This window comes from Rhinolophus hipposideros (genome assembly GCF_964194185.1).
Source record: "Rhinolophus hipposideros genome assembly, chromosome: 3".
In the NCBI taxonomy this organism is placed as follows: Eukaryota; Metazoa; Chordata; class Mammalia; order Chiroptera; family Rhinolophidae; genus Rhinolophus; species Rhinolophus hipposideros.
This window is the reverse complement of record NC_138049.1, coordinates 1,920,670-1,946,411: the sequence shown is the minus strand read 5'-3', so window position 1 is coordinate 1,946,411 and position 25,742 is coordinate 1,920,670. Positions and strand designations below refer to the sequence as shown.

Here is a 25,742-nt window from a genome sequence, read left to right as displayed (position 1 = left end):
AAGGAGATTTGATGACTAAATGCTACCTGGTCCCTGGATGGGCTCTTGGGGACAGAAAAGACATCAGCGGGAAAACTGGAGCAATCCAAATAAAGTCTGAAGTTCAGTTCAGTCATGAACCCAAACTAATTCTTAGTTTTGACAAATGTTCCAGGGTTTGTAAGATGTTAGCAGTGGGGAAACTGAGTGGATGGGAATTCTCTGCACGGGCTTTGCAACTTTCCTGTAAATGTAAAATTATTCCAAAATAAAAAGCTTATTGGAAAAGGAAAAAAGCCTCGCTCCCAGCCTGACCTGCCTGCCTCATCTTCCCGGGGTAGACACTAGGTGCACCCCCTGTCTTCGGATGAGAAGACGTGGACAAGTGGTCAGGCAGTCTTGTTTGGTTAGAAAACACAGGGTAAGTGAACTGGATATGTAGAGAAGTCAGGTTTTCCGAGTTTATCAAACCAATAACAGCCCCTTTGGCAGCTGCCAGGGCACAAGAGTATTTTTAGACCAGACATTCTGAGTCTTAAATGCAGCGCATTGGCGTGTGAGGGTTGCTATGGCAATGGCATCCTTCTTTCATGAACTGTCAGGGCGAAGAAGCAGACAGGAGTTACTGGCCCAGACTGACCGCTCCAGAGGCTGGAGGAAGTTGGAGCCCAGTGGGAAACACCGAGTGGGGAGTCGCAGTTTCCGCCCCAGGCCCAGGGGCTCGGGTGGTTCATGACCTGCTTCTGAGTTTCAACTGAGAATGATCAGTGCTTCACCTGAGACAGGATGAGGGGAGAAAAGGGTCAACTTGCTCTGACACGTACTCAGTCTCATTCATTAGGAAAGTATGTGGCTCACCTATTTTCTTTAAAAAAAAAAAAAAACACTCAAGGAGAAAAGGATTAGAAATCCAACTTGCTATTAAAAATTAAAAACAAGAATGAGAGAGCAGCTCTTGGGAGGTGGCAAAACCTACACACAATTTCCTGCTTTAAAGAAATACAGAGACCACACAGATGTACCACCCTGCAGGGTGGCGAGTTCTGGGAGAGCCCGGTGGAGCCAGCCGGCCTGGAATCAGTCAGCGAAACATCACTCTCAGTGATTGCGAGTAGAGACCCCAAAGGGAATGCTCAAATATGTGAGAATAACAGTTTTCCCCAGCAACTGATTTTTCCTTGAAAAAAATTACTTTCCATCTGTACAAAAAGACAGAAATAATTCATTTTAAATGAGCACTCCTTCTTCAAGGGAGTCTCTGCAAGTCATTCATTGGACCTCATGTCATTCTGCACCATCTTGACAAAGGCTTTACCTGACAGCCTTTCACGTCCGTGACCAGAGAGGGAGAGTTAAAGCAACCATTCCTAGAGCTCAGGGAAGGAAACTGTCATGCAGGGCGTCATGCAGGGTCTCTGGTCCCGCTCCCCCCATAAGAACGCAGGACATGGCGAGGCCAAAAAGGAACACCCACGGAGCCATAGGTAGGGGAGTCACACCACTATATTCTCGCTGGCAGCTGGGTTGGAGACACAGGAAGCAGGAGCCACAGGATCTGCAACCTGCCGTCTGCTTCTCTGCCAACCCACCTCACTTGCTGACTGCAATCCGCTCTTGCTAGCCCCCATTTGCTGCTAGCGTAGCCACAGCAGTTATATTAGTGGCCAATGGCTCACTGGTTACAGCTGACGGCCAACTAGCCACAGCTGATGGCCATCCAATCACAGTTGATGGCCATTTACTACCTGAGCCAGCACCTTTCCACGTGAGGCCGAGAGCCTGGAAACTGCACTCCTGGCTCTGTCCCTACCAAACATTTTTATTGCAGTTATTTGAAGCAGCTAGAGAATTATTGCATAGAGCATTGCGTGGCTTCTTACCCCAGTCCTTTACCTGACTTTTATGTGTAAATACTTTTAAAAATTCAAGTGACTTCAGAGACAGCAGCTAACATCTTAGGAAGCAAGACGGCATATGCATTTGGTGTGTTCAGTAAATACGGGGTGTCCTTCACACATCACAGGGATGACGAAAGAAATCCTCTCCTGATGCTCGCTGGGTCAGGTGTGTAGGATGCCTGCAGGCGACGTGGCCTGCCTGTCACTAGTCAGATTCCAGACTGCCAAGAGAAGCTGAGAGTTTCTGTTTCTCTCTACGGCCCTGACTCACGCTTCTGCTGTTGAGCAACCCTGAAGCCTCGCCTGTGAGAAGTTTCGGTCATTCCTTCTGAGTGTTGGCCTTCATCCACATACACCAGATTACAGCACCGAGCCAAACACATTTGTCACCTGGATCAGAACTTCGCGGGAGCCACCTGCATTACTGAGCCCGTAGAAACGATTGTGAAACCCGCACTCTTAAAACCCAACAACATGACATTTGTTCAGAGGTGTTTTTACAGCTGTCCTAAGCTGCAAAGCACTGAGACCCTAAGGCAGGGGCCATCCTGTGGTGAGGTCACGGGCACCAGCTGTCCTTGGTGTAGGGACAGCAGCCAGGCCTCCCATCCCTGGAAACGCTGGCTTGTGGCTTGTTTGGGGATTGGCCCGACCCAGTTTCTAGTTGCCAGGTGTTTCCTGGATGAGGGCTGAACAGTGATGTCTACAAGGGAAGAGGCTCTCTTCTGAGGGGCCCCGGGTGTCTCACTGATCTGCAGACTGCCAGGTGCACAGCTGGCGGCCTCCTGGGGCCTCCGACACCCCCAACCCTGCCCTGTGCTGGCTGTACGTAGGCCTGAGAGGAGCTCGGGGCTAAGGGTGCCCGCCCTAAGCCCTCCCCTGTCATTTTCAACCCCCACCCAAATGTAGCCCTGTCGTCACGGTCCCCCACGTGCTGTCACTCTCTGTTTCCTCCTCTCCTGGTGGCCTCCCTCCAAAACTCTCAGCTACAGCTCATGTTGTAGAAAACAGGACCAGCCAGCCACCCGAAGGTGTCTTGCTGGCGCTCCAATCACCTGGGTAACGCTGACTCCCATGTCCAGCCCCCCATGCTGGCTGCCCCAGCCTCCCTGCTCAGGCCTCGTGTGGCCCTGCTGTCCTGCTCAGCACGGGTGACTGTGACCTCCACCCCACAGCCAGTCGCGCCAGGCCGCAGGGAGTTCCACTGTCACCGGCCTGAAGGCAGCTCAACCCCACGGCCCTGGCAGGCCCTTCCCGCGCCCTCAGCAGCTGTCCCAGGCCTCCGTTCACACCTGTTGACCTCAGAGACTGTGTAACGTAAAGACTGAGGTGTTAGGGTACCTGGCACACAGGAAGTGCCAGGTCTTAGGGTACTGGGCACACAGGAAGTGCTCAGTAATGGCTCTGCATGGAAGCCATCAGTGTTACACCACTCCTCCCCCCACGACGACAAAGTCTCCCATGCGTCTTTCATTCCAGCATCCTTCCACTTGTCCCCAAAGAAAGGGCACCCCTCCTCCTGGTCAAGGGAAACCTCTCCTCAGTCCTCCCATTGCACATGCCCCCTTAAATCATCATTCAGCTCCCCACGTCCTCTCAGCTTCCTTCCCTCCCCCATTTTCTCATCACAACCATTAACTCTGAAATGGAAAATAACCATCATAATTGATAGACATTAAAAACAGCCACTCCTAAGTGCTGTGTCCCCCTGATCAGTGACCTCTCTCGGCCGCCTTTGAAGCCAAGGCCGTCAGCAGGTGCACCCAGCCCTGCCACCTCCATCTGTCTGCACTCCATGCCGCCAGCTGGGAACCCAGGTCCCACCATGCTGGGAACGCTGTGCCACGTGGCCGCTCACTCTGATGGCCCTGCGAGGACTTCCACCTCCTGCGCTCTGAGCCCTGTCTTCCCACCCCCTCCTTGTGCACAGCTGCTGCCAACTGACTGACAGCTGGCGTCACCATGCAGCCCTTGTCCTCACACGGCTGACCCTGACACCCGCCGTAAACCCTTTCTGTTGCCTCCACCGGGGAGGCCAGCCAGCCTCTGCACTTCACCGCTCAGCAGTCCCCATCTGCTGTGGTAGGAATGCTGTAGCCCCCAAATTCACACGCTAAAGCTCACCCCAATGTGAGGGTGTTGGGGGCCCTCTGGGAGGTGATTTGATCATGAGCATGGAGCCCCCCTGATGGGATCAGTGCCCTCAGAAACTGGACCCTGATGCTCCTTGCCCCTTCCACCCCATGAGGACACAGCAAGAAGACGGTCCTCTATGAACCAGGAAGAGGGCCGTCCCCAGACATGGAACTTCCCGCTCCTGATCTTGGCCTTCCCGCCCCAGAGCGGTGAGAAGTGAAGGGCTGCTGTGTCCGAGCCTCTGAGCTGCATCCCTGGCCAGCATCCCAGACTGACTGACAGCGTCCTCCCGAATCCCGCCTCCTGCGGCTTGGGCCTCCTACACCACCGGCTCCACCAGGGGCTGACTCGGGCGGGACCTCCCCTCCCACCTCTCACTTGGTGCTTCCCGATGGACAGCCCCAGTGCCCCCGGTTTGGACATTGTCACAGTGACCTGTAAGCATTCCCCTGCAGAAGTTGCACATGCACCTCCCTGTCTCCTCCAGAGCACCCAAGGAGTCTCCATCCCCCGTGTGCCAGCACCAGGCACCAGCAAGCGCATCCTGCCCCTCGGACAGGCTCCTCCCGTGCCAAGCCACGAGGAGTGTCACTCTTAGGGCAGGAAGTCGCACACTCGGGCTGATTTCTCTGTTTCACCTCATGCATCTGAATAGATGCTCAGAGAAAGTACTTCGAACGCACAGTATGAATAAAGCCGGAGTGCTCTTGCCTGTTTGGTCCCCACTCCACTCCCCTTGCTGGAGCACAGCGCCATGTTTCCTGGGTGTCCCGCAGCTGGCCGGTCCTCCACCCACCCCATGGCCCCCCACAGGGGCCCAGGTAGGACCTGCGTAGGAAATGGCTCTGTGCTGGGTACTCACCACTGTTCTGTGTCTGCCACACGGCATCAGCCATACCCCAAAGGCCAGAAAAAACAAAGAACACAGCCAGCTGGTCGGGGTTCGGTTTCCACAGCAAGAGGGCGATTATGCAAGAGAGGTGGGTGACCGCACCTGTGCACGTGCAGAGGGGACAAAACCGCCCAGGAGGTGAGTGCCGTGCCAGCCGCTGAGCTGGCGCGTCTTAGATGTGTTCATGTAAAGGGAATTTCTTCCCGATCATTTGCTTCATGCCTGAAGTGTTGTTCCCTTAAAACCCTCCAGACCGATTTCTGCAGGTGGGTTTGGACATTGAACATGGGGGGGCTGATGTGTGTGCACTTTGCAGAGTCTGACTGCAGCTCTGCTCACCTCTGGTCTGCACGCCGACAGGGCAGGACAGCAGAGGGGTGACGAGTCACAGAGGGACACATTGTCTTGCTCAGGCTGAGGAGCCCCCAGATCATGAGGGTTCAGACACAGTGAAAGAGACAAGGGCTTCTTCATTAGGGGTGAGTCATAGGACCCCAGTTTCTCACTGAGTGGTGGGGAGTGGGGAGTGGGAGGGAGGGGTGTGCCCACCTGTGGGAGCTGGGCCTTCCCAAGGAGGGCCAGCCAGCTCATTCCTCCTGACTTTTACCCCAATGCATCCTGACTTTTGGCCTCATGATTTCTGCAGACACTGTGGCGTCTCCAGAATGTAGTAACAGAACAGCTTAGGACACTCCAGAAACTGCTGCCCAGGGGCAGCCGGACGGCTCAGTTGGTTAGAGCGTGAGCTCTGAACAACAGGGTTGCAGGTTCGATTCCCACATGGGCCAGTGAGCTGCGCCCTCCACAACTAGACTGAAGGCAACGAGCAGCCGCTGAGCCTCCGAAGGGGTGGCTGATGGCTCAGCTGGTTAGAGCACAATCTCCCCCAAACAAGGTTGCCATTTCTAAACCCCAACTGGACTTGGAGCTGAGCTGCCCCTACACAACTAGATTGAAGGACAACGACTTGGAACTGATGGGCCCTGGAGAAACACACTGTTCCCCAATATTCCCCAATAAAATTTTTTAAAAACCAAAATTAAAAAAAAAAAAGAAACTGCTGCCCAGTGGGAAGAGCAGGGTCTGTGGGGTCAGAAAGAGCAGGTGCATACGGGGTTCCTTGAGGCTGTGTGACTGTGGGCAAGTCACTACACTTCTCTGTTCCTCATTTCCTCATCTGTCAGGTGGCAGTGTCTGCTCCACAGGACAACGGTGAGGATGAAATAGAGCGACATGCACAGGACTCGCCCTGAGTCGGACCTGACAAAGGTTTATTGTTCCTCCTCTTCTTGCTCCGTTGACACAGACCCCTTAGACCTGGACTGGGAGCTGGGTAACTGTTGTTAGCGCCTTTATTTCTTACTGCTCACATCGTCCCTGATTCTTCTTCCTTCCTTCCTTCCCAAGAGAAATAGGAGGTGCCGCGTGTTTAGCATGCAGTCTGTCTGCTTTGGAAGGTCAGGCTTCATGCACTAAGTGAACACAGGTCGTGTCCTTCAGAAGCCGGCCCTCACTCTCGCCGAGGACCAGTCAAGACACCCCTTCATGTGCCTGCAGAAACCCTGTGCGTAGCCCAGCCCTAGCCCTCATCACACAACCCACAGTGGGGCCGCCCTGCCTGCTGGAGGGAGGAAGGAGGGACGCAGGGGGTGGGTGGCTTTCTAAGGGGCTTGACAGATTTCCAGGCAGTTCCCCGCGTGCTCTCAGCCCTCACCCACCCTCTGGGCAGCAGTGTCGCTGTTCTTGCTGGCGTCTGGGAAAGTGACACCTACCGAATGCGTAGAGAGCAATCCTGCCCGTGTACTGGGACAGCCGTCCGTACAGCTCGGAGCACAGGGAGTTGGTGGCTGAGAAGCAGATCGTCACGTAGCCCACAAAATGGATGCCCAGGGCGCAGGTGGTGTAGGACTGCGGAGGGAGCACAGAGCCGCGTCACAGCCGTCCTCAGGCCGGGCTGGCACTCAGCTAGCATTTGGGTAGCTTTGATCAGGGATGTGGTGTAGGCTAACACGGGTCCCACCGGGTGACAGCTGATTTGCTGAATTGGCCTGAAACCTCTGTCTAGAATTTCTAGCTCCCAGTGTAGAGAAAAATGCCGGTGCTGGCGCTTCTGGGAAAAATCCTCTCCAGGGCAAAATCTAACAAAGAATGTCTGGGACAGACATCTGGACGTATTTGTGGCACGCTTATTATTTATTTAGGGGCTAATCGGAGCTCCTCCTGGTGGGGGTTGATCGTTTCCTGCCCAACTGATAAGACGATGAAAGGTGGAGGGAGAGCTCACCGCCACCAAAGAGGGCGTCTACCTATCCACAAAGGGGGCATCTAGGGAAAGAGGGTGATCTGAGTAGACAGGGTGACAAGGCCTGAGAGCCACGTCCATTTCTAGATAGTGAGGCATAGTTTAAAAACTAGAGTGATAAGGAATATCAGCATTATTTGTGGATTTCATGTTTTCCCTATTTTTTTTACTCTAAAATAAGGACATGAGGGAGATGCAAGTAAGCACTACACAAATGAATGTTATGTGTAACGACTCACGAATAGCTTTGGTCCTTTCCCCTGAAGGTACAGCTCAAGACAGAAAGGTCCCCTTCCAAGCTCAGGGGCGTGGAAGTGACCTAGAAGGTGACATCCTGACCAATAAACTCAGCTACCCTGGGGCCAGGAAGGACCTAGCATAGCACCAAGAGCCCTGTTACCCCGGCTGGGCTCAAGTAGGTGGCCCTGCGACATCCAGTCATCCCTTCAGTTACAAACACAGCTTGGTGTAATAGCCACACCATGTTCTGTGCATGTGGCTTTTTGCTTTCTCTCATTCTCTTGTGGAGTCACCCGCCAGGTTGCACCCTCGTGGAGTCGCCCGCCAGGTCATACCCTCGTGTAGTCGCCTGCCATGAAGGCCTGTTCGAATCCACTGTACATTGGTAGCAGCACGAGGAAACGCAGGCGTTTGTCTCTAAAAAGCTTGAAAGTTGACAGTAAAGTGGACCAAAACGATGGTGGTTTCTTCTCTCCTTCACTTTTCTGCTGATAGTCTCTTACGGGTTCGAGAAAGAGTGCTACCAGCAGGACCGCCAGGACGCCACTCCCTGAGAGGCAAACAAGAGACAAATGCTACTGTGATGGGACCCGGGGCCACCAGACCCTGGCACAGGCGGATTCAGTCACTTCTTCCCTCTCTGGAGGTTCAGGGCCAACTGCAAACCCTGACGGCAGATCAGGGCACACAGGCCCAGCCTGACGACACCTCACACCTCCAGTGTGACATCGGAGTCTTACACACACTACCTTGACCACACACGTGTCGGTTCTGTGATTAACTTGTGACTCACAGGAGACCTGTCACCCTAGGTCTGTGTTGTCTTCAGTGGAATAAAGTTCAAAAACTTGGGGAGAGACCCCTGGGTGTCCTCAGCACCCTTAACCATCAACTATTGTCTCGTCCTAACACTCAAGCCATTTCTACCAACAGCCAGTGTCCCTTCTCAGGACTGAGTCCCAGGAGGTTACTGTCTGCTCCACGTTTATCCCAAATCTGTTTGTCTAGACGTCGTGCAGGAGGAACTGCTTGCACGCATCATGGTCTGTCCCCTGCCTGGGAGAGCGTACACTGCCTTGGTGTGCTGAGACGGGGAGGTGCCCCAGAGAGATGGCCGAGAGCAAAAACAGGGGTGGGACCGTGTGTCTGTTGTGCCACCATTGTGTTTAATAAGGCAGGGAGGACATGAACACATATTTCTTTATATGCTCATCAAATAAATCTAAGAATGAAAGAAGACATAGTTGCCTGTGGGTGCAGGAGAATTGGGTGGTGAGGCATGGCCGTGGCAGGGGACTGGTCCTTTTTTCAGTATTTGCATTTTGAACCATGTGAATGGGCTATCTACACACACACACACACACACACACACACACACACACACAGAAAATCAAAGAAAACGATTCAGTTTCCCCCGTGAGGGGACATCCTCCCATTACTCCAGGACAATGACAAAATGGCTTTGTCTACAGCAGCCCTTCATTAGTAGAAACACCTCCCTTTCTCTAGGTCAAGAACAAATGTTTGTTTAGTCTTGGTTTCTTCTTTACATGACAACCTGTTTGCTCCCTTCCTGACTTTAATGGCTTTGTGGTATCTTTAGATCTCCACCGCTTTTCTTCTGTCTGGCCGTGGTAATTATGCCCAGTGCTTGCAAATCACAGATCAACTCAAGAGCAGCGACCGACCGTCCTCCTTCCCCTGCTGGTTTGGACCAGAATCTTTCAGAACAGGCTTTAGTCACTTATTCCGACCCAACCCTACCACAGCGTGGGCCTGTCATCCTTTAAAGATGATTCGAGTTACTTCACCTCTTTCCTTCGCCTTGCCCACCTCATCTGCCGTATTTACCATCTCTTACAGCCAGCAGGTACCTTCCCGCAGCCCAGGCCCGCCGGCTCGCCACCTCATGACGGCACAGCCGACTGAGCATGACTGAAACAGTGAGATTTACAGTCAGCACTCTCCCCAAGTGTTTGCAGAAATGGTAAAACCCGTCTTGCACTCATCTCAGAAAACTATGCTGTCAATACATTTCCACCCAGAGAAGCACTAATGAACTTCTAAGCTTTATTTCTGTAAACAGAACCCCTCCTCGCACTTCAACATTTTAATAAAGTTTATTAAACACCCTGTGACAGCCCGCAGAGCTCATGCCCACCAAACCGTCAAGCCAGGTTACCATGCGTGGGCACGGGGCTCTCTTCCAAACCAACCTCATCAACTGACTGGGTGCAGTCACGTGAAAAAGCCATCTCCGTTGTCCCCTCCCTGACCACAGCTCCTTCTCCACAGTCTCACCTTGTGGGTTCTGACTGCCTCACTAGGACCCTCCCCTCCCAGCCCCAGGGATAAGTGCCACGCAGGCGCCCGTGAGACGGGGTCATGAGTATAGAAGCCGCATGTTTACTCGGAAATATGTGTGTGTGCAGAGCTGCCCCATGACCCAGAGCCTCCTCAGGGGCGTGAGTTGGGAAACTGCTGGCGTTGCACAATTAACATGCTGTATTCTAAAGAGAAGAGCTTTGCAAGACAACTCTTTGTGAGGACAAAGCTCAGAAATCCAGGAAAATCACTCCAGGAAGATGGTGTTCTGTCTCCTTTAGTCCATTTTTCTCCTTTGTTATTTTTCTTTTGTCTTTATGGTAATGTGGCTTTGCTTAAAGGAAAGAGGCATATAAGATCCTGTAAGAAAGCCTGGATTCAAATAATAAGAGCCAGCCGCTCCATGTTACACATGCACAATGTGTGTTTCACGTAAACCTCGGACTTCAGCTCCCTCAGGCTTCAGGATTCTCTGCGCCGGGAACGGTGTGCAGTGTGCAGGTGGGACTTGGGCTGCTGCCAGACTACGTGCAAAGGGGACTCCAGGGCGCCTGCTGGGTGGGGGAAACACACAGAGAGCCTGGAGTTGAGGAGAGAATGTAACAAAGGGCCTGCAGTGCAGACAATCTCCTTGCCATGGCCCGGGCTGCCCCGTGAAAACGGCGTCAGCAAACTCCAGTCTGGGGGCCACATCCTGCTCTGCACCTGCCTTTTAATTAGAGTTTCATTGGCACACAGCCGTGGTCACTCGTGTACACGTCTGTGTCCTCTCCATGGCAAAGATAGCACTGACTAGTAAGCAGACGCTATGGTCCTCACACCTAAATATGTACTATCTGGCCCGTTACGGAAACAGCTCTCCACCCCTGCTCAGAGCATCACCGGTTCACAGAGGGGAGGGCTCATGCCGGGGACTGCATGGCCAGAATGACAGAGCCGGGAGGAGACACGAGGACCTGGACTCGGCCAGTAATTTCCACGAGGCCCTGGCCTGTCTGCTGGCGGGTGGAGGGGAAATGTCGAGAGGGCACCGGCTGGGCTGACCCCCGTTCCCCTCACCACATTGATGGGACGCCGGGACCTGCTGGGAAAACACTCAAGCAGCTCTAGTCTGCAGAAGCTTTAGAGGCGGTGGGAGCCCAGCAGGCCTCCTTTCCACTGGTTCCCTTCCCACCTCCCACTCACTTCTCAGACCACTCCTCTCTGGCCCGGCACCCCAGCCTGACCACATCGCTCTCTCAGTGGGTGTTCATGCCTCTTGATGTGGACCTCACGGCCCACGTGTCCCGGGAGCCTTTGTCCCTTGTGACCATCTTAGCCCCCCGAGCCCCGCTGCTGCTGCAACCTGAAGTGTCCCCCAGGACCTCTGGCTTTGTGATCCACCTTCCTCAAAGGCTCCCACCCTCCACCAGGCCATCAGCGTGGGTCACCCAGTTCCAGGCTGCATGCACCTCCTCCCTACGAATCTTGTCTTAGGGAATTTCTTTCCCTAAGAATCTTGTCTGCTCCTGAGGTTTCAGCCATCACCTAAAGAGCTGCTCCCAGCTGATAGCCGCTCTCCGGTCTGCAGCCTGAGCCCACACCACTCCTTCTAACGGCCTGCCGAGTGGGCACCCTGCAGCTTTGCGGGCACATCGGGGACAGAGTCTGGAACTGAGCGAATTCTTCTTTCACCCTCAGGGTTGTTTGGCCCTTCCTCTCCCACATCCTGTGTCCACTCCGTGGAAAAGCCCTGTTGGTCTTTGCCCTAAACTGTCCTTATCTCCCTCTCCCCTTGCTTGGCCACTGTCCTTCTTCTTCATTCCTCTGTGGGTCACTGTAATTGCCCCTAACTGGACTCTGCCCACCATCTTTCCACACTTCCTAGTTGTGCTAACACTAGATTGCGTCTGGGGAACGAACCTGTGCATGTCCAGACCCTTTGGCACAGCAGCAAGGCCTCTCCCAATGGGCCGCAGCTAGCCGCCCCCACCTCCGGCTTCTCTGTCCCTGCTCACAGCCATCCTCCAGCCATGCTGCCCCCTTGTCTCTGCCTTCAGTGCCCTTCTCTGCTCAGGTACCAACTCCTCGCCAATGCGGCCCTAAAACCCAATTTCCCAAGAAGATGTAACTACATACCAACTGGGAACTTTGGTCAAAGCACTTGTATCCAGTTTTGGTTCGTTGAATGTGTACCTGTGCCCTGTGCAGGACTAAGCTTACCGAAGGCGACGTTCTTGTCTTGCTAGGTGTTGGGCCTTAGAAGGTCTAGCACACTGCTCGACACACACTAGATCTCACTCTGCTTTGTCACCATCGAGTGACTGTTTTACAGGTGCTCACTCAGTGCCTCCGGTTTGGAGACAGTTTCAAAACAGACCTGAGTGTTGGTGACATCGTATCATGTCGCCTTGGAGACACGCTGACAGTGCATGGGGCCTTTCTGACCTTCGATGCCCAGCAGAATCCTGGATGCAGTCCCACCAGATCGACATGCATCAGACCCTTGACTCTTAAGAAGGAAATATTCCAAGACTTTTACGAATTCCACATTCAAGAATGACAACAAAATAGATGTAAATTCCCTTCAAAATGGTAAAAACAAACAAACGAAAAAACTTTCAAGGTATTTCCTCGAAATAGTAATACATCTATGACTGCAGAGTGAAGTCACTTAGAAAAGAGGTGACATAAACTTTTCCTATGAAGAGGAACGTCTAAGGATTAGAATCATTACACAATTACCTTCCTCTGGGCAACCATCTTTTGTGTGCCATCAACTACACTGTGACCAGTAAATGACATCCCTGAGGCCTCATTCATCCAGGGTGATGGGGGCAGGAGAAACCCGTGCCCACACTAGCCTTTCAGGAGGAGCCGCTCAAATATATTCCTCAGAAAATGATGACAATTTATAGGGATTTTGGATTTCCGCGGTCACTTGGACGTAGGTGAAACAGGCTACCCACCAGTGCCGTGTTCTACCATGTTCCACCATGGAGGCCATCAGCCCCACGGGGCCGTGGAGCACCTAGAATGTGGCTGTCACATTTAGCAACAGTATTTTTAATTTACTTGATTAAAATTTAAATAAGCACACGTGGCTAATGGCTGCTGTGTTGGACTGTACCAAGGTACAGCAACTCCATCATCACAGGAAACCATGAACCAGCACTGTCGGCTGTATTCGACTCTGTGTGAAAATCCCTGAGTGCGATCCAGTGGAACACGCCTTGTGGGAGGTCATTTATACTCTGGGGAGAGGGTCTTTTCCAACCCAGGAAGGAGCTGCATCTGGCTTCTGGTGGGACTTGGCCTGGAGCCGCGGAGCACACCCTACCTGTGTAAATGCCCAGCAGGGTGTAGATGAGCTCCTGGGAGGGCCGCTGTGTGCCGTTGGTGGGCACCGTGGCCATCAGGCAGTCACTGGCCCCGCAGGACAGGAGCTGCTCCTCAGGGATGGCACCTGTGAAGTGAGAGGAAGCAGGTGACGTGAGAACGCAGGTGTTTGATAGGACATGGGACACGAGGAACGGCAGTGCCCAGTGACAAGGAGTGTGGACACGCCCAGGGCCAGGAACATAATAACTCCGTCACAGAACATGGTTTGTTTGACCAAGTGTCTCAAAATACATTTCCCTTAAGGCACATGTGTGTACGAGTAATTTTAAGTAATTACTACTAAAAAATAATTAAGTAAGTATTAATTTTAAGTAATTTTAAGACACTCTGGACATATGTGCAATAAATGTTATATTACTTTCTTAGACATAAATGAAAATTTTCAACATTTAAAGAGTTAATTAAGAAGAAACAAAGCGTAGGATGGCTGGGTTGTCTTTCTGATTCTATATCAAGTTCCATGACCTTGGGCAGGTTATTTCATACCTTTTCTAAAAGGTCGTTTCCTTGTCTGTTAAAAGAATACAATTTGAACTATCACATCATATGAGAAAAAAGGGAAGAAGGCTTTTGATTACAGTTTACATGGGATAGCAGGATGGAGGCCCAGGATGAGGAGATACTGTAACGGTCAGGAGAGGTAGGACTCTCCCCCCGCCATCCCCCATAAAAGTCTCCTGTGAGAATTGAAGAAATCTGTATCCTCTGCCTTTGGTTGGAACCCTCAGACATCAAAGGTGCAGGCTTTATACCCACGTCTGGGCCAACTCAGGTGAAAACAGATGCTTCAAAACGTCAGTCATCAAACATTCAAATCAGTTAAGGAATAAATGGTCTTATGTGTAACATTTAAAACACTAGTCAGTGAATCAATTCAGAGGGAAAGGAAATAAGTTGACCCCGTTCTTACACAGCCTAAAAGATAGGGCTCACTCCACGAGTCCAAGGTCCACTGGCAGCGACCAGTGGAGGGCAGGGTCACAATGGCAGGGCACCTGTGGATGCGATGGACCCTCAGGCCCACCCACTTGTGGGGAAGAGGCTGAGGCCCAGGCCAGCTGAGAACCACATCGTTTGGGCCTCGTGTGTCCACCTGCTCAAGTCACGGCATAAAGACGAGGGATGTCCATGGGATTGGGGACCCTCAGCAGTCATCATCGAGCCTTGTTCCTTGTACCTTTTGTGGGCATCTGGCCAAACACCAGAGATGAGATCAGGTTGCCCCACACACCAGACGACTGGAACATGAGAAAGAACATGCCGAAATAGTGGTTCACCACATCCTTGCCAACTTTTCCTGCCTTCTTGGCGTGTGTGTTTCCCATGATGGTGAGGTAGGTGGAGTGAGCAGACCAGAGGGGGGCAGCTCCGAGTCCCAGCAGGATGGACGTGGGGATCAGAGTGTACCTGTGGAGTGAAGTGCAGACATGCGGTGCCATGGTCCCCTCCATCCTTCCCTCTGAGGACAAGGACAGTCATGATGGGGCTCACTGTAAGCATGATGACGTTTGAGGATGGGTTACATGGATGGAGTCACCGTGAGACCCAGTATAAATGCACAAATTCCGTGCCTTTTCTGGTTCAGGCCCGTCTGTAAGCATGAAATGCAGAGCTGGTGAACTGCCACGGGCTGGGATGACAAATAAGGATGACAGATTTTAGGTGCTTCTAACAGCTTTGCATTTAAACATCACTGATTGATATTGATTGATTTTTGCCCTCCTCAATGAGGGTTCTGCATGAAAACTCTCTGGTAACCAGAAAAAGAAGACTGTGAAGCCATGGTAATCAGTCTGTCCTGGGTAACAAGGGGGTGTCTCAGGTTCTTAGGACATCTTAGGTTCTCCCCTACATTCATCCCTGCGGCTACAAAGGTACCCTGGTGTGGAGAGGGAGCCCGGCACCAGCCTTAGGAAGGGTCTTCAGGGGGCTGTGTGCCAGTGGGGGGGATGGAGCCACCCAATTGTCCTGCCCCAGAAGCTGAGAGAGGGTTTCAGGAAGCAGAGCTCATTTTAAGGCGGAGGCAGTGGGCGGGCAGGGGGTGAGGGAACGCGTGGGCCAGCTGAGTGTCCCGAGCGGCTAGCCCTCCCTGGACCCGGGTGCACGGGGCCGCGAGCTGCGGGAAGTACCAGCTGGCATAGAAGTTGCCCAGGGAGAAGGTCACGTAGCAGCTCATGGAGAGGACGATGGTCCACTTGCAGCCCAGTGTCCTGATGAGCAGCGGTGGCAGGATCATGGAGGATAGCAGCATGGCGCCATACAGGGTACTGAGCACCGTCACCCCCAGGCCCTCCTCACTGTACAGGCTGCTCTGTGGGGACAAGGCAGCCTGGTCAGGGGCCCAGGGCCACAGGCAGATGGCTCTGCTCCCCACATGCCCCAGCCAGCGCAGCGGGCTTTCCGGAGGTGGCCTCTTCCCCTGCACGCTGAAGTGTGTGGGAGCAAACTGTTGGGGAGCCTGAAAAAAGTGAGCCAAACGCTTCTATGCCCGGCGGAAGCGAGGCCCACGGGGCGGGGCAGGGCCCTCTGTGCCACCTGCTTCATCTATAGGACGAGGCTGCTGGACTATGAGTGTCCCTATGTCCCCAGGCCCCTCAGGACGGGACAGGGCAGTCAGGGGCAGCCAGCCAGCCTCCTGGCTCACACTGTACCCCGGGGCTCACTGCTGCCTCCTGGCTCACACTGTACCCCGGGGCTCACTGCTGCCTCCTGGCTCACACTGTACCCCGGGGCTCACTGCTGCCTCCTGGCTCACACTGTACCCCGGGGCTCACTGCTGCCTGTTTTTGTCATTTTTCACCTGAGACCTAGTAGCTGGGTATGGTGACCAAAAGATCACATAGGTGACTAGACCCAGCTTAGCCAAGGCAGTTACAGGGTGAAGTGTGGCTTTTGCTGTGAAAGAAAAATCAGCATAATTGTTTCTTTTTATTACCCTTGTAAGAGGAACAAGAACGCAGGAGCTGACGGGTGTCCGTAACACCAGCAAGCAGGCCACTGCCATGGGGCTGTGAGTCCTGGGGGTGGGGCGGGGGTGGAGCTCAGGAGCTGGCTCCCGGAAGGCTGCTAATGTCAGCCTGGTACAATCAGGAAGACCTTCCAGAAGGAGTGAAGGCCACGTGAGAACCACACTAGGAGGAGGTGGCTGGGAAAGAGCAGGAGGGGGCGACAGGGGAGCTGCTTGGGGGCTGCGTTTGCACGAGCCTGTCCTGAGATGGGACAGCAGGGGCCGCGTGATGTTTCCAGTGGGATGAGGGCGCAGAGCCGGCCACACCAGACCCTGGGGTGCCCTGGACTCCCCCTGGGAAACTGGACTGGGTCTTTCAGCCCATGGAGAGCCCCTGAAGGGAGTTCAGCTGACTAACGCGCCTTGCCCAGATTTAGGTTCCAGGCACAGGGAAGGGGGAGAAGGATGTGACATCCAAGCTGAGATCTCGATGATAAATAGAAGATCAACAGCCAAAAAGGTTGAGAGCCCAGCAGCGGCTGCAGTGGGAGGGGGTAGGTGCGTGTCCAGGTCTGGGGCAGGCTCATGGCTCTGGCGGGGGCCTCAGGGTGCTCACAACCACCTCTGCCGCCCCTTTCGGGTGTGACAATAAAGCCAACCCGATGAAAGCAGAAGGAAATGACAGAGGCAGGCAGGTCCCTCCAGTGTGGCTGGGACGTACTCGTTCCTAAAGTCACTTCTCCCCACGTCATCCATTCTTTGGCCTGAGCCAGTTCTGATGGCAGACATGTCACCACAGTTAAAACACATGTACGTGTCTGGATGGGGGAGGGGGAAAGGAAAGAGGGCGGGGTTAGGGCTGGAAGGAGGGTGGGTGAGTGGGTGGGTGGGACGGTCCATGTCAGACTCAGAGCTCTGCTTCTCTAACATGTCCCATCTTCTGGGGCACAGGGGCCACACCAACGACAGCAGGTGCCCTACTCCCAAGAGCCCCCGCAGGCCACCAACCTGGTGCAAGGTGGGGCTCCCTCAGCTGCACTGCTGTCCCCCGGCTGCTGCCACTGTTTCCTGAGTGAAGCTTCCACTGACCTGGGGGCCGAGGCCAATGCTGTCTGCCCACATTCGTCTGTGGCCTCGCCCCCCCCCCCAGTCACAGCCTGACGGAGGGACCCCAGCTTCTAAGGCTCTCCGCCCTCCCTGCCCTCCCCCTTCCCTCTCTGCCTCCCTACCTTCCCTCCCTCCTTCCCACTTACTCTGGCTTCCAAGTCCAAAGGTCATTTGCTATAATTCTGCCTAACAACGGTCAGATGCCAGTGAGTGATTCCTGAGAGTTCTGGCCCCACACCAAGGCGGGGGGTGGCTACCCTGCCTGGTGCTGGGGTGGTCTGCAGGGTTCCCTTCATGGGGGCTCTCCATGGGGAATCGTACCGGGGGCCCACACCCTCGCCAGGTCCTCCTTCCGGAAATCACCTCCTACATTACGGTGAGCTCCATTCAGCACAACCAGACAGGTGCTGGACACACAGACATGCCGCACAGTCGGGTTTCTGGAGGGGACAGCGCCTGGAGTCCTGACTGCACTCGCAGGAAAGGCCACTGCTTCTGGGAGGACCTGAGGGTCAGAGTCAGTGTCGGCTACAATTTCGTTCTCTGTGGGCCTCACTGGAAACAAGACCAAGTCGGGGTCCACTGGGGAGACACACACTTGAGAATTCAAGGCTGAATCTGAGCTCTCTTGCCAAGCTACACGTGCAGAGCGTTGGCGTCCTAGCAGCGAGGATGGGAAATTCGAGCCTCTCCCTTCCTGTCCTGCACCTTTGGTTCTGAACCCCGTGTGTTTCTGGTTCAATACCACGCAGAAGCAGGGGCCTGCTTCTTGTCTCTGATTGACAAACCATGTAAGACACTCACGTGTCATGAGAAGCCCCAAAGATGTCTCATGATGTGGCAGTTCCCGGGCCACAACCCTGGGCCTGATGATGGGTCTTCTTCCTGACCTGCCTTTGGGGTTTGCAGAGGTTTTAGTCACAGTTAGAGACCAGATTAAAATGTAACTGCCTGGGGAAGGTGTAGCAAGTCCGCTCCCAAGCACACGTGTCCACTGCCACTGCCCTTTAGAGAGAGCCGCGGAGGAGAGAACACCACAGATGGTGAAACGCACAGACTGCTTTGTCCCAGAATCTACAGGGCCTTAGTGGAATCTGATGAATTCCCTTTACTGCCCTGGACCACAAAGCCACGGCACCAAAACAAAGAATTCACAATGATTCTTCTTGTGTTTTCACACAGAGGCGAAGAATATCTTATCATGTCACTAACCCCTGACCAGCCCTCCTGGTCCAAGGTTCAAACACACACTCGCTGTTATGTGCTCCCCCTGGAATGGGGGCGGGGGCGGCGTTGGGGGATGGACGCGTGTCAAAGCCTCTGCCAGTTTCAGAGGGTTTGGGGGCTGAGTTGCACAACGAGACCTTGGCGTCTGTGACCACGGGGACTTTTGGAGGCCAAGAGAGCATGACGCCTGTGCACACGTACCTGCAGACTCTGCAGACCTCCGTAGGCAGTAAAGAGAAGCAGAAATCCAAGGGAAACCACCAGGACGTTCCTCAGGCTTCTGTCCATTGTGCTGATCACAGGTGCCCACCGTCCGAGGCCGTGCAGACCCGCAGTTCCCTAGAAGAAGGCAGTCGGGCCCAGGGATCAGTCCAAGAGGTGTCATCGCCTCCTGTCTGAGGCGGAGCGTTCGTCCCTAGGGCTGCCTGCTGCTCAGGAACTCAGCCATCACCGATGCCATGAAGCCCGGTGTCGTTATGCATCTAATTTTGCCGCTGTTCACAGGAACCAGTGTCCAACAGGCCAGAGGTTAGGACTCACCGGCTTGTACGCATGTGTGCTTTTTTCCCTGTTAATTTCCAGTAGATGTGGTCCTTGCAGTCAAGTGATGATTTCATATTATAGACTATAATTATGCGTTATGTAATAGCACCTTTTTGCACCGTCCTCTATGTATAATGGGCCCTCCCACATAAAGGGAGATTGTCAGTGTGCAGGATGTGAAATGAACTTCAGACTCACAGCAGCTTCGAGACACACAGTTCAACTTCTGGAAAGGCGGTCACGAGATTATAAGGGCCGAGGGCCAAAGTATCAGCGCCTCCAGGACTCCGTGACTTCACAACTCTGCACTAATTGACGAAGACACTCGAGTGTGTGGGGGGCAGCGCTCTGACGCGCGGCTCCCATTGTCCCCCAGCACTGCTGCCGTGGTGTCCTTAGGACTCCGGGGCCCGAGCCCAGACAGGGCGCAGGGCTGCAGAAGGGCTCAGCGAGCCTGCCTTTCAGGCCAGAGCAGTGGTGTCTGAGACAACTCTCTGTGCTGCCTGTCATATGCAGCTGTGAGCCCGGAAACGTGGCTACTGCAATTGAGGAAATGAACTCATAACTGTGTTAATTTTCATTCAGTACAATTTCAGTTTAAATAGCTACGTGGGGCCACTGGGAAGGCACTGGCCTAGAGTTTCAAACCACTTAATCCGTACCTCACACCTAACACGCAAGCAAAACCGTTTGTTTTATCCAATTGTTGGTAAAAACTCGGTGGTTGAAGATGGTGCCCCAAGGTCTGTGAAGCCAGTTCTTTTTGTCTAGTTGGGCTCAGTAAGGCAAACCTGACTGTGCTGGTACATGTGACACGTGGTGGGGGTACTGCTCACGGAAGCACGCTGCCCCGTTGGAACAGCACAAGGAAGTCCTTGCCCTTGCAGCTCAACTTATTCTAATGAAAATGAATTTTCAGGAAAATAATGGTTTAGAGTGTTGACTGAGTGTGAGTTATCACTTACGTAGACGTGCGAGCAGCATGGTCTGGGAGAAGGTATGCTGACCAGGGGGACATGTGAGGTCTAGAGTGTCAAACCCTCATCCTGCTCTTCTTCAATGGGCAACCTCAGGTGGATTGGAAAACTCTCTGAATCTCAGTCTCCTCTTGAAAAAGGAGGGTTGCAAAATTCAAGAGGCCAGTAATTGTGGAAGCCCTGGAGCAGCCCTGACACATAGTAAACCCCAGTTAATTGGCTGAGGTGACAATTTAACTCTCAGAGAAAATGCCAGTTGGAACAATATTTAAAAACATATAATACGTAGTATATAACATGGACTTTTTCATACTAATCTTGTCATCAATTAATGAATCAACAAATGCCTTCCTTTTCACTTTTCAGCAATCCGTTAGTTCACTTTCTTTCTTTCTTTCTTTCTTTCTTTCTTTCTTTCTTTCTTTCTTTCTTTCTTTCTTTCTTTCTTTCTTTCTTTCTTTCTTTCTTTCTTTCTTTCTTTCTTTTTCCTTCCTTCCTTCCTTCCTTCCTTCCTTCCTTCCTTCCTTCCTTCCTTCCTTCCTTCCTTCCTTCCTTCCTTCCTTCCTTTCTAGCTCACTTCAATTCTGGCCTGTCTATAACTACCCACAAATGACTTATGTGCTGATATTAGAAGACCTCCTTGAGGTTTTCTTCTGCTACCCACTCTTCAGACTTACCAGAATGATCTCCTAGGCTTTGCTAACTGGCTCTGGGAAGCCACTCCAGTAGCTACTGTTCCAGCCCTTCCCACAGTTAGCACTATCTCCCGAGGGGCTCCATGCTGCGTGGAGAAACCTCCAGGCACGTTTCTGTCTTTGCAGGCCACTCCCTGTCCCTCCCGCTGTCCTTTTTCTCATCAGGAATTTGTCACGGAAATAATTGCTTTTATCATGGTTGCTTTTCCCATCTCCCGATTCTTCCCCTTTCTCCAACTTAACAGGGACTTTTATTTTATCTGTTTATTTATTTATTTATTTATTTTTAAGTTATTATATTTTTAATTCTCTTCCTCTACCTCTTCCCCTCTGGCAAACATCAGCTTTTTCTCCGTATCAAAGGGTCTGTTCCATTTTGTTTTGTTTATTCATTTGTTTGCTTTTTTTTTAGATTCCACATATAAGTGAGATCATATGGTATTTTTCTTTCTCTGTCTGACTTATTTCACTTAGCATAATACCCTCTTGGTCGATTCCTGTTGTCACAAATAGTAAGATTGTATTCTTTTTTATGGGTGAGTAATATTCCATTGTATGTATGTAGCACATCTTTTTATCCATTTGTCTATTGACAGGCACATAGGTTGCTTCCATAGCTTGCAGGGATGAACATGGGGGTACAGATTTCTTTTCGAACTGGTGTTTTTGTTTTTCTTCAGATAACAAAAGTCCCTCCTTGGAAGGATTTTTAAATGAACAGGTATTTTACAACCTGCCTTGTCTGTCTAGCGGGACAAAATGCTTCTTATCAGAGGTGCCCACCAACACTGACCCCAAGTTGTTAATGTGACAAGCACAAGTTTAGATGATGAGGTCGCTATTACTTTCCTCATAACCAAAGGGACCCAGACTCAGAAGCGTGCCCTGACCACTTCCACCTTCCTTCAGAAATGTGGTTGGGGTGGGGGACAGGCTTGGAAACTCCACACACCCGGAAGATGTGTGGACCTTTCCGCCAGTTTCAGCAAAGGGCAAGCCTCAAATGGCTAAAGAGGTGTAGGTCTGAATGACTCAGAAGAGACCATCATTTCACTCCTTAGAATTAACATCCATACTGTATCACTTCGCGGAAAACAGATGCTTTTGTCGAGCTGCCTGAGTTCTCATGATCACTTATTGGATATGAAAGCAAAGGATGCAGTGGCATGCGTACTGCAGAAAGCAGGAATGTTCAGAGATCACCACTTGGGACAAAGTCTGATTGTCCAAATGGAAGACTGTCCAATGGTGACTCTTCCAGCCACTAGATGTCACTGTTTTGCTCCCACCGGGTTCTCCAGAGTGGGGTGGGGTTTGAGGGCTGTGAATCACATTTTAAATCCGTAAACTTCCCACTAAGAAGGGAAAGATTGCTCTTAATATAGGGAGGTCTAATCAATGGTTTTCTCTTTTAAATAAAGTACTTTGTAGCAAATCAATATCAATTTTCTTGACATTTAAATCTGACCCCTTTGTTAATAAATGCGGCACCAAATAAATTCAGATTTGTCCTATTCATTTATACTTTCATCTACCTAAAGTTGAAAAACGTATATAAAGGGAATGGGAAAAATCATTACCTAAGTTAGGAATTCTTACTTTTTGGAAATAAATGTGCTTGGTGCTTTTCTTTCTTTCTTTTTTTTTTTTTAAGCAATTTCTCTTAGCACAATTCTGGCTTGAAAAAGTGTTTTCTCTCAGTGACTACTCCAAAGCAGCTACAGCTGTGAGACAGGGGGTGGCTGGGCCGTGACAATGAGCCTGGCAAGACGCCCTGAGGAGTCAGGTGGGGCTTCGGGGTCCAGTGCTCCCCGGGCCGAGGCACGAGTGCAGAGCCAGTCAGGAAGGCTGGGTGGACAGGCTGCCGGGGCAGAGACCGTCCTCGGGGCACACTCACCTGAAGCAGGGCCCAGAGACAAAATAGTCTAAACACTTTCCCTTCACAGTCTCACAAGGCGTGTCAGTCCTCTAAGCCCGGACAGATTCCGGGTCTTCACTGCTCTGTCTGCATGGCGACGCTGAGTGAGTCAGAGAGAGAAACTACTTCACTCCCCATGCTCCCGTTCAGAGAGGATGGAGGCTCCTGGTTTAGGGCACACTCCTGCATGTGCACATGTTGCAGATGTGCACACGCATGTGCACACACACACACACACACACACACCCCTTTGTCCTCCAAAGGCATAGCCCTTTTCCATTTCCCATGAACCTCTGCTGCCGTTGAGGTAGACCCGACTTCCACCGCATCTCACTGTTACCTGGTGGTGCTGCCTTGTGCCAGGTGTTGTTCTGGGCTGGGGCCACGGCACTCGTCTACACATGAGCTCAGGACTCCTGTTCTCAGAGGTTTAGTGCTGATGGAGGCAGCAGACAGTACACAACTAAGCGCACAGAGAAGTCAAACAAATTGGATGTGCTCTCCCCCAATCAAGCAGGTGATATGAAAGAAAGCATGGGGAGGGTGGTCGCCTGAGGTGCACCCCCCACATCTCTGCCAAGGTAGAGGAGTGACACCCAGCCACCAACCTAGCTGCTCAGCATCACGGATGCTGACCCAGGCCAACTCTCTGTGGACAGAAACTGAACATGCCAGTTCTGCAGCCCATGGACCATCCGAGGGAACCCGCAGGTCGGAGCACGCGTTTCTAACAGGGGGCCATTGAGCAGCTGAGGAAACTGGAACTGTAAAGTGGACAGCTGAGGACACATTTGTCCACGACAGCCAGATGAGGGCCAAACATGGTGACTGTGTTGGAATTTTCAATCACTTATTTTGTGGACAGGCAAAACCACAGAAATGTAAAATTACCTTGGTAAAGCTCCAAAGACAATTCTGTGCCTTTGCTTTCCCAGTGCATAAACATCCATAAAATTTAAAATTTCCCCCCAAATTCAATAATACCATCCTCTGTAGATTTTACCTAGTTTTGTAGCCTCCTTAGTTCCAGTCATTATTGTAGCGCATGGCTTCTTAAATCTTGGAGCGTGTCAGAACGCAGAGACGCTGTCCTCGTCTGCCGTTGTTTGCTAGGGAGGACGCCTGACTGTACAACTGAACACTGGGAATCATTGCGAAACACCTGTGTCGCTTGAGCAAGCGGCCCGGCACGTTTGGAAATCACAGTCCCCAATAGCCACTTAGCTGCAACTACTTAACTGTGGGAAAGATTCGCTGGAAGGTGCAGGAAACTGGACTGGAACAGTACTCGATGTGATTAAGTGAGGACATTTTTAAAAGACTTCTATTAGAAATTATCGCTTGGTTTTCGAATAAAAACAGTATGAGCTCATTTTAATGAAAACAATTATGCACATACATGTATGCACCTCTGAATATAAATGCATGTGTGTGCACACACATGTACATACGTGCATATGTACACCTACCTACAATGCGTCTGTGAGTAGGCTCACAGCAATCCCTTCTCTGGACAATGGAATCTGTGGGAGGAAGAGCCACGAGCATCTTCCTATGTGATGTGTCTGTAAACTATTGCCGTATTTTTAGAAAGAACATCTAATTTAAAAAAAAACCAACAGATTTCAAGAAAATAGACTTTTACAAAGAAATTTTGTTATAAAGATCTTGAAAGATTACACTCAAACTCCAACATATTTTCAGGCATCTTATTTTCATCACTAACCTGTTTCCACTCAGCTTTTCTTAACCCCACCCCCTCCACGCCCCCACACTCCCACGCCCGTGGTTAATAAAGCAAACGCACAGCCCTGCCCAGGCTTCAGGTGCCAAACGCCAGATACCACAAGAGCTGCGGCTGAGCCCTGCTCACAGCGCCCTGTGCTTCCAGGTGGACTGTCACTGTCCCTCCTCACCCCTGCCCGGCACACTCACGTAGGCTCAGGTAGGCCACCGTCTGGGTACAGTGGTGCTGCCACCGTGATTCTATTGCTACTGTGACACCTTCCAGAACTGTTTCCCTGTCTATGGTGAGCTGGGAAGATGCAAGGAATGTGGCTGGGGCTCTGGAGGACGCCTGGCAGACAGCTGTGCAGACAGCTGTTTGTGTTCAGCAATTACTCCCAGGGTTCTACTGTGCACTAGGTACAGGCGACATGTGTAGTGAGAAAACACAGGGCCTTCCTGCAGCCTGGAATCCACGGCCAGGGACGCTCTCAGTGGCGGCCAGCATGACTGGACATTACTCTCAGTCCCAAAGTCTCTGCTGCCCTCCCTCAGGGACATAACCACATACCTGCTCATCTTTGTCAGTCGAGAAGCACTTCCTGGCCCTCTGTGACAGGGACAGGATGGTGGGAGTGAGGTAGGGAGTGCGCTCTCGCTCAGGTGAGGAGAAATCAGGCTGATGATGGTGTGGGGACAGAGCCCCAGAGAGCAGTTTCCAGGCTCTCGGCCTCGCGTGAGAAGGTGCTGGCTCGGGTAGTAGATGACCACCAGCTGTGACTAGTTGGCCGTCAGCTGTAACCAGTTAGCCATTAGCCACTGATAGAACTGCCGTGGCTAAACCAGCAAGCGCGGATTGCGGCTACAGGGCAGATCGTGTGGATCCTACTTCTGTGTCTCGCCCGGCCGCCAGCGAGACTGGGGTGCAGGAAGACCCCTCGTTGGGGTACTGGCGGATGTTTGCTTTTGTGTCTCAACCAGCCCCCAGTGAGAAGATGGTGGTATAAATCCCGTCTGTGGCTCCATTGTTTTTTTTTGGCCTCGCCATGTCCTGCAGGGAGTGGGAGCTGAGTCCCTGCATTACAATGTGTTGTAAGAACTGGAAGGATAATGACTCACAAGGGTCAGTAAGAGTTCTGTGCTCACAGCATGTCCCAGGCAGGAGGGCTGCAGCTCTGTGAGTCTGGGTCCAGTCACCTTAAGCCACGTGGCCAGTGTTCCCAAGGCAGGGCACCCAGCTGGTGTAGGGCCCAAGGTCTCCTGAATGGCCTTAAACAGCCAAGAATCACAGTGCATGAAGCCCTACCAAGGCCTCCTGAATCCCAGCGCCTGCACCTGAGCTTGGGAGCAGGGCTTTCCTGGAAGAATGTGCTGTGCCCGGGTGCCCCCGGCCACAACCCGTTACCCAGTATCGCTCCTAACGCCGTTCTCAGCGTGCATTCAGTCAGTG

At 52.2% G+C, this 25,742-nt stretch overlaps 1 protein-coding gene across 4 annotated transcripts in view; it reads right to left on the bottom strand.

Moving 5' to 3' along the window:
• The window catches only part of UNC93A (unc-93 homolog A), a 29,379-nt gene extending 5,680 nt beyond the window's left edge, over positions 1–23,699 (bottom strand). The window contains exons 1-9 of one of the 4 annotated variants that reach the window (XM_081039100.1): positions 23,571–23,699; positions 22,908–23,003; positions 18,636–18,773; positions 15,283–15,464; positions 14,331–14,560; positions 13,092–13,217; positions 7,783–7,997; positions 6,678–6,813; positions 4,876–5,007 (exon numbers count right to left, since the gene is read on the bottom strand). In XM_081039100.1, the coding sequence (XP_080895226.1) occupies positions 4,876–5,007; positions 6,678–6,813; positions 7,783–7,997; positions 13,092–13,217; positions 14,331–14,560; positions 15,283–15,464; positions 18,636–18,773; positions 22,908–22,970 (1,222 nt within the window). In that variant the 5' untranslated portion in view covers positions 22,971–23,003; positions 23,571–23,699. Of the gene's footprint in view, positions 1–4,875; positions 5,008–6,677; positions 6,814–7,782; positions 7,998–13,091; positions 13,218–14,330; positions 14,561–15,282; positions 15,465–17,108; positions 17,317–18,011; positions 18,128–18,635; positions 18,774–18,974; positions 19,109–22,907; positions 23,004–23,570 lie in introns of those variants that run through there. The other 3 variants (XM_081039101.1, XM_081039102.1, XM_081039103.1) reach the window with 3 other exon arrangements.
• Positions 23,700–25,742: the final 2,043 nt, after the last annotated feature.